At 40.2% G+C, this 8,432-nt stretch overlaps 1 protein-coding gene across 1 annotated transcript in view; it reads left to right on the top strand.

The window, feature by feature from the left end:
• The window catches only part of LOC109479277 (fibrillin-2-like), a gene marked incomplete at its 5' end in the record, with an annotated part of 16,294 nt that extends 8,903 nt beyond the window's left edge, over positions 1-7,391 (top strand). Inside the window, 10 exons of the mRNA XM_019781232.1 lie at positions 652-783; positions 1,299-1,350; positions 1,595-1,658; positions 1,768-1,898; positions 2,059-2,096; positions 2,213-2,332; positions 3,128-3,250; positions 4,047-4,169; positions 5,933-6,055; positions 6,477-7,391. Coding sequence (XP_019636791.1) covers positions 652-783; positions 1,299-1,350; positions 1,595-1,658; positions 1,768-1,898; positions 2,059-2,096; positions 2,213-2,332; positions 3,128-3,250; positions 4,047-4,169; positions 5,933-6,055; positions 6,477-6,595 — 1,025 coding nt within the window. The remainder of the gene's footprint in view (positions 1-651; positions 784-1,298; positions 1,351-1,594; positions 1,659-1,767; positions 1,899-2,058; positions 2,097-2,212; positions 2,333-3,127; positions 3,251-4,046; positions 4,170-5,932; positions 6,056-6,476) is intronic.
• Between the last annotated feature and the right edge of the window lie 1,041 nt (positions 7,392-8,432).

Here is an 8,432-nt window from a genome sequence, read left to right on the forward strand (position 1 = left end):
TATCCTCCCCTGCTGAAGTTATAGTACAATCCCTCAATGTAACGTCATTTGATCCCATCCCATTATGGGGTTCCCCGGCTATATCCAGCTGTCGGCTGTCTCCAAGCAGATGTAGGTGGGGGATTTCTAAACACAAAAGGTCCTATTACGGGGACATAACGACGTCCACGACTCTCATCTTTGAACTCAATCTTGGAGACCATCACAGTAACATGCCTATCAAATTTCTTTAACTTCCATCCACACATACAAAAGTTATCCTGCTCACAAGAAAAATTAACAAAATGCCCCCTGTAGTCACAACGAAACCCCCCACGAAGCTCAGTAACGAACTTAACCTTGGTCCTGACAATAGTAAGCACCACACCAAGAATTATAATCAACATTTTACAAATACTTGAGTTATTTTGCTAACAAGCCACAAACACAAAAGGTGCACTAACGTAACGCACGGACCCCCCACGAAGCCGAAACTTGTACTTGACTTTGGCCTCAACAGCGGTAATCTGCCTGCCAAAATTAATGGACGTCGAATCATGCCTTCCAGAGTTATAACGCAAAATCCGCAGTTCCCTACACTCCGGCGAGGCAATTTCATAGTCCTTCTGACGAAGACAATAAAGTAAGTTAAGTTGGTCTGTTTTGTTGCAGATGTGGATGAGTGCGCCACAAACAACGGAGGATGCGCAGGAAACTGCACGGACACCGTGGGAAGTTTTAACTGCTCTTGTGGAGCCGGCTATGTGCTGAATGCCGATGGGCTGGCCTGTGATAGTGTCACTAGTGAGTTGTCCTTCCTCTGTCCCTGCCATTTTTTCTCCCAAATATTGTTCGTTCAAAGGTCATTGAGTAGTCTGAGCAGACACAAATGTTGCAAGGTTGCTATATATGTATGCTTTTGCAAATGTTAACGATGATGCAACTGGCGATCAAGACCAACGCCGAAACGGGTTCGGGCGTCTAATTGACTTATCGTTATGGGCTATTAGTTGTATGGCGTTGTCAAATATGATAGGATATCATGGCGGTATAAACGTTTGAAGAGTGATGCTGTATTTATTAAACAAATTTGATCTTGTGACATTTAATAGCATTAAAATATTTAAATTCTGGAATACCACACCCCGTGTATCTAACAAGAGCTGTTCTCAGTTTTACGTTGTGTAATTATGATAGGTAGTGTTTGAAGCTAAGTAATAAAATTTATGCAAAACAGGACAACAGGCTAGTTTTTTTAAGATAAGACTTTCGAATGACAGTTCTGGCATATCAATAGAGGATCTACCTTTTCCTTTCAGCACAAATCACCTGCACCACAGATTCTACGGAGATCACCGGACAAACATTTACGTAAGCCAACAGTACTGTATTTCACTTCTCCCTGATCGAGAATTTAGTTGAGCATCAGACTAATAATAATAAGCTACGATAACAATAAAATATAAGAATGGGACAGTTTTAAAAGCATCCTTCCGCTATTTTGATGGCACTGTTATGACCCGTGCGACATATTAATATTTTTATTAAATGTTAATGTAAAAACAACATCTTCGTGTCTTGAACCTTAGTTTATCTGTTCCCTTCCCCACCACAGAGTGGTCTGCCCTGGTGGCTGTCTGACTGGAGGATCTGTCTGGGGTACTGGCATTTACACATCTGTAAGTGTGATCAACGCTGTTTGTAACGGTTACGGTGGTCCCTACTTAAAATATTATCAATACATGTAGATCAATTCTTCCTCTATGTTGCTGTTTCTTCCTCTACAAGGACTCCCGTGTCTGTAAGGCTGCCATCCATGACGGCAGAATCCCGACCACTGGCGGAGTAGTTACGGGCTACAAACTCCCGGGGCAACCGTCGTACCAAGCTTCCACCCAGAACGGAGTCACCACTAGAGCGTTAGTAACGTGCGGTCCTTACAAACTGTTCATAGAAAGCCGATCAATTTGCTTCGTAGCAAGATACTATAGCAATACATAGTGTATAAATGGTTTCCATTTATATCTTTAGTGTTCCCAATATTAACATGCTGGATAAGAAGTGGTATTTGTTTTTCAGGTATGGCAGTTATAGCAGTTTTTTTGGCTTCTCACAAGGTAAGTAAAAAGCTTAATGTTTTATTAATTTCTGTTGTCAACAGACTGTTGGTAAACTTTTAATGCTTAGATATTAGTCTTGAAATCAGAACTGCTCAGAATCTCTTTTGTTGCAGTGAATGAGTGCGCAACAAACAACGGAGGATGCGCAGGTAACTGCACGGACACAGTGGGAAGTTTTATCTGCTCTTGTGGAGCCGGCTATGTGCTGAATGCGGATGGGCTGGCCTGTGATCGTGAGTTGCCCTTCCTCGCCTCTGTCTCTCCCACTTTTTCCCAAAATTTGTAGAACAACGTTACTTTATTGTTCGTTCAAGTGCCATTAGGTGGTCTGGGCAGACACAAATGTCCTAAGGTTGTATGCTCTTGCAAATGCCAACGATGATGTTACTGGCGATCAAGGCCAAAGCGGATACGGGTTGGGGCGTCTTATCCTTTTATCGTCATGAGCTTTTAGCTGTATGGCGTTGTCAAATATGATAGGATGTCATGGCGGTACAAACGTTGTAAGAGTGTTGCTGCCTTTATGAAACAAATTTGAACTGTAATTTCCAACACGAAATGGGACTTACCCAAATGTTTGACTGTGCAACTCCAGCCATTTCCAACAATTTCTATGTAACATTTCAAGGCCTTATGATGGAAATTAAAATCAAAAGTAGGTACCTCGATAAAGGTTAGACATTGAAGTAATTAGATACGCCAAAATCATTTATTCAAGCAATTAGATATGCCTTTGGAAACGGTCAGACGTCTTAGGTAGCACCAACTACCTTTCGTCCGTGACACTAGCAGAATTGTAGGTTTATAAGCACGAAGTATTTATTGATATGCAAATTTGTGAATAAAAATTTTTGGAAGTCCAAAAGCAAACAAGAGTAAGACAAGTCAAGATAAGGATGATGCGAATTAGTGAATCTCCTGTTGTTTCAGAACGTTCAAGTTATGGTAATGACTTGTATTCTCTCTCCTTCCTAATGTCTTTCTGCTAAAGCAAATAAAGTAAGTAAAGTAAATTTGTTTTGTTGCAGATGTGGATGAGTGCGCCACAAACAACGGAGGATGCGCAGGAAACTGCACGGACACTGTGGGAAGTTTTAACTGCTCTTGTGGAGCCGGCTATGTGCTGAATGCCGATGGGCTGGCCTGTGATAGTGAGTTGCCCTTCCTCGCTGCTGTCTCTCCCACTTTTTTCTTACATTTCGTGAAAGAACGTTACTTTACTCTTCGTTCAAATGCCATTAAGTAGTCTGGGCAGACACAAATGTTGCAAGGTTGTATGCTCTTGCAAATGAAAACGATGATGTTACTGGCGATCTTGGACAAAGCGGATACGGATACCGACATCTTATCGTTATATCGTCTAGGTTGTCAGCTGTATGGCGTTGTGAAATATGATAGGATATCATGGCGGTACAAACGTTGTGAGAGTGATGTTGTATTTAGGAAAGAAATTTGAACTGTAATTTCTAACACGAAACCGGACTTACCCAAACTTTCGACTGTGCAACTCCAGCCCTTTTCGGCCACTTCTATGTAACGTTGCAAGTTCTTGTGATGAAAATTAAATTTAAACTTACTACCTCGATGAAGGTTAGACATCCAGGTGAAAAGATGCACCAAAAACCGTTACTCAAGCAACTGGATATGATTTTCAGACGTTTCAGGTAGCACCAACTATCTTTTGTTAGTGACACTAAGGGAAAGCAGGAGAATTGCAGGTTTATTAGCACGAACTATTTATTGATATACAAATAAGTGAAGACAAATTTTTGGAAGTCCAAAAGCAAACAATAGTTAGACATGTTACCATAAGGATGATGCAAATACGTGAATCTCCTGTTGTTTCAGAACGTTCAAGTTATGATGATGATTTGTTGTTTCTCTCCTTCCCTCCGTCTCTCTGGTTAAGCAAATAAAGTAAGCAAAGTAAATTTTGCTTTGTTGCAGATGTGGATGAGTGCGCAACAAACAACGGAGGATGCGCAGGAAACTGCACGGACACCGTGGGAAGTTTTAACTGCTCTTGTGGAGCCGGCTATGTGCTGAATGCTGATGGGCTGGCCTGTGATAGTGAGTTGTCCTTCCTCTGTCCCTTCCTTTTTTTCCCCCAAAAAATTAATCAATGTTCGTTAAAATGCTATCAGGTGGTTTGAGCTGACACAAATGTCGCAAGGTTGCACGGCGGTCGGTTGCTAGGCTAAAAGTCGCATTACTAGGGAGGTATCGGGTTACAGAGCGTGTTCGAACGTGGCCGCGCGGGAGTCCCAGGCCGGCCCAGGGGACAACGGGTAAAATTTGAAAATAAACAAAAGTAATTGGAGAGTAAATACTCGTCAAAATAAAATGTAATAAGTGATTTTGTTTACCTCAAATGTTATTCTTGCACTGCCTTTCCTCCACTTTGTGTACATTTGCTTCCAAATGAGATCAATTTCGGATTTCAAAAAGGGTTCACGAGAACCAAACAACTGATTTTAAGAGGCCCCGAAAATTAAAAATAAGGTTAGATTTTTGGATTTTTAGAAATATTACAATAAATTTAAACTTTCTGTCTTAGGATTTTTTTATTTTTTAACTAAAACTCGACTTACAGTCAAAAGAAGAGCTAAAAACGCAGTGTTTTAACTTTAAATACCGATAATTCATAATCGCGGCCATATTTAATAAATCCCTAAGACAGAAATCTGCGGAAATCGTTCCTCTTCCAAACAAGCCCTCAATGAGGTAATTTGAGCGATTTTTGGGAATGGTTAAAATACCATGTTTGCACGCATGCTGTGCCACTTGGATATGGGGACCTGGATTTTATAACAGCGTCAACAAGAATTCTGACCTTCAAGGTCACCCACGATGACGGCAGTAGCTTCGTTACATGTTACATATCCACAATAAAATCACGGCATAGATGTAATGTTTTGAAAACGGTTCATATTTGTGGAAAGGTGGATTTTTCCTGTTCAGTGGTTCCCAAGTAAAAAAGGGCTTGAAGTAGCCGGTTGTAGCGGCTTTACTGTAAATGACCGCGGTTAACCCCAGATCGAACGCCCGCTCTATTCGAATGACGTCATATCGAACAAGATTCGCGGGTTCGGGGGATTCGATCTCTATAGTAGCGGAGTGGGACTTTTGGGCCCAAATCTGACCATCGTGTTGTATGCAGTTGCAAATGTCAACGATAATGTTACTGGCGATCAAGGCCAAAACGGATACGGTTAGCAGCGTCATATTGTTTTATCGTCATGGGCTGTTAGCTGTATGGCGTTGTCAACTATGATAGAATATCATGGCGGTACAAACGTTGTAAGAGTATTGCTGTCTTTAAAAAAAAACTTGAACTGTAATTTCCAACACGAATTGGGACTTACCCACATTTTTGACTGTGCAACTCCAGCCCTTTTCAACAATTTCTATGTAACATTTCAAGGTCTTATACTGGAAATTAAAATCAAAAGTAGGTACCTTTATAAAGGTTAGACATTCAAGTAATTAGATACGTCAAAAACAGTTATTTAAGCAACTAGAATGCTTTTGGAAACGGTCAGACGTCTCAGGTAGCACCAACTACCTTTTGTCCGTGACACTAGCAGAATTGCAGGTTTATAAGCACGAACTATTTATTGATATGCAAATTAGTAAGGACACATTTTTGGAAGTCCAAAAAGGAACAAAAGTTAGACAGGTCAAGATAAGAATGATGCAAATAAGTGAAACACTTGTTGTTTCAGAACGTTCAAGTTATGGTAATGACTTGTATTTTCTCTCCTTCCTAATGTCTCTCTGTTAAAGCAAATAAAGCAAGTTATATATAATTTAGTTGATCTGTTTTGTTGCAGATGTGGATGAGTGCGCCACAAACAACGGAGGATGCGCAGGAAACTGCACGGACACTGTGGGAAGTTTTACCTGCTTTTGTGGAGCCGGCTATGTGCTGAATGCCGATGGGCTGGCCTGTGATAGTGAGTTGCCCTTCCTCGCCTCGGTCTCCCCCACTCTTTCTATAGAACGTTACTTTATTGTGCGTTCATGCTCTTTTATTGTGCATTGTCCCCATTGTGCATTATGTGGGTTTATAACATGAATATACTGGTGACCTGGGAACCTAGGAATGCTTGAGTACTAATAGCTGATAAAGCAAATTAATTCTGTATTATTATCTTTATCTTTATTATCTATAATCTTTGGTATTACCAAGTTCATCTTTGTTGGTACTTACATGTTTAAAGTAAATTTAACTTTTGTTCCAACACGAGGTTTAAGGCTTGTTCTCACCTAAAGTTTTCGACCAGTCATTAAGGTATTATTCAATAGACTGACCCAGTGGCGCTAGTCACGTGGCTTCTTGGAAGTGTGACGTCATGTTTTCTGTTTGGTTGGAAGGTCCCGTAGGGGCAGGGTCTACCACCATCAAGCCTGTGGGCGCAGGGTCTACCATGAAGCCAACCGCGGTCATCCTGATGACCCTGGTGATGACCATGTGGGGACTACTGAGGGAGTGAGTGACCAGTACACGGGACACGTCACAATTGGTACACAACCAGCCTTCGCAGCAAACGTCATCATTGCACCTCTTACTAACACGTCGGGAGAATGTACTGGGTCTATCCAAAATCCGCAGTGCATATTGTTAATAACGTCTTTTTCAGGGTAATGTACTTAATGATGAAATATGTAGTTTTCAAATGTTGTGTCGATAAAGATTCTGATGCAACATTTGAAAACTTGAACAGGAGACTGTGAAAAATCTAATTAGTTTCGCGCAGGTGCAGTGAGTACTACCACCTGCCCCTCTTAATTATTGAGTGATGCAAGCATGCTATTGAGTAAAACAGTAGAGACCTCAAGCAAATTTACATCCTGATGATATCAGACATTAACGGACTTCGCATGTTTCAAGCAGATTTATATTCACTGACAGATGAAATTTATCCTAGCGTGCTGTAGAATATTCTCGCTTATATCTAGTTATAAGTGTGTGTTATGTTTTTACATGCTTAAACGTGGACCAATAATAAAAGGCCTTCAAAATGTTGTTAACAGTTGTTGACTATCTGTCTATCACTACACGAAACCCTATCTTTAAGCACATCTTAAACAAACGTCCACAAATGTACGCGTAAACGAAGAAGCGGACCATTTACGCATGATTTAAGAAGCATGCGTGAAGAATGGGTTTTGTGTAGTGTATCTTGAATCTTAATATCACCAGATCAGCAAAGTGAGTTGAACATTTCGTTTTGGAATGTCGGGCATACAGAGTAGTCAGTGAATTATTTTCAAGCAGATGTAAGATATTTGGCATTTTTAGTGATAAGATACAATTTCACTGTCTCCCCTCACTGCGTTGCATGAGTAGTAAAATAGGCTATACCACCAAACATCTGCTTGGAAAAGGGTTTAGAAGAAACATACAATGTGGTAAATTAAGACATGCTGCTTTGAGCTCCATCATTGGCTTAAAAATTCATTATGAAATCTATATAATTATGAAGGCTGAACCATGGATGAACAAATGACTAACCACACCGGGTATGGTACGGCAATTAATAGACTCCTTATTTTCATTTCTTCACATTTTTGTCTTTTCCTTTAGCACTCTACGACATAAGTATCGTTTTCCAATATTTTAGCACTGACTTGCGGATGTCATCCATATAATCAAAACAACATGGCCTAACTTTGAATACGTTATCTCTTTCGGTCCAGCGCTGTTTGCATCGACAAACAAAACGTGTATCATTATTTCCGATCGACCTATAGGACTTTCCGCTCGCAGTAGAGACCGTGCATTATTAACTATCGATATTATCATTTCAAACAACCTAGAGGACTACAAATATTTTCGTTTAACAGGACTCTCTATATTTGTATTGGAACAACCTAGAGGACTACAAATATTAATACTTAACTCAACCTTAAAACAGGACTCTCTATATTTGTATTGAAACAACCTAGAGGACTACAAATATTAATACTAGTACTTACGATCAACCTTAGTAGAGGGTGACTAACCCTATTAACATCTATAAACCAAGGGTGATAATACAAGAATTAGCTGCATCAGCGGACTCCATAACTGGGATTTTGGGGAACTTTTATGATGCGCCTTTTTTTTCTGGCACATTACTTTTTTTTTTTTTTTTATTCCAACATGTAATCACCGGTGCTTTCTAAGCCTCTTCATCAAAGACTCCCCGTTAACCCTAGATAAACTAGTGGATGTCACCATGTGCTGGTATGCAGAGCCCAGTCCAATTCGACAAACCGGTTCTGTGTTTATCGTAAATAACATAGTGGTTTATGTCTTTTGTAAAGTTACTAATACATGTACGTGTA

Source organism: Branchiostoma belcheri, unplaced genomic scaffold (genome assembly GCF_001625305.1).
Source record: "Branchiostoma belcheri isolate BF01 breed outbred unplaced genomic scaffold, Haploidv18h27 scaffold471, whole genome shotgun sequence".
In the NCBI taxonomy this organism is placed as follows: Eukaryota; Metazoa; Chordata; class Leptocardii; order Amphioxiformes; family Branchiostomatidae; genus Branchiostoma; species Branchiostoma belcheri.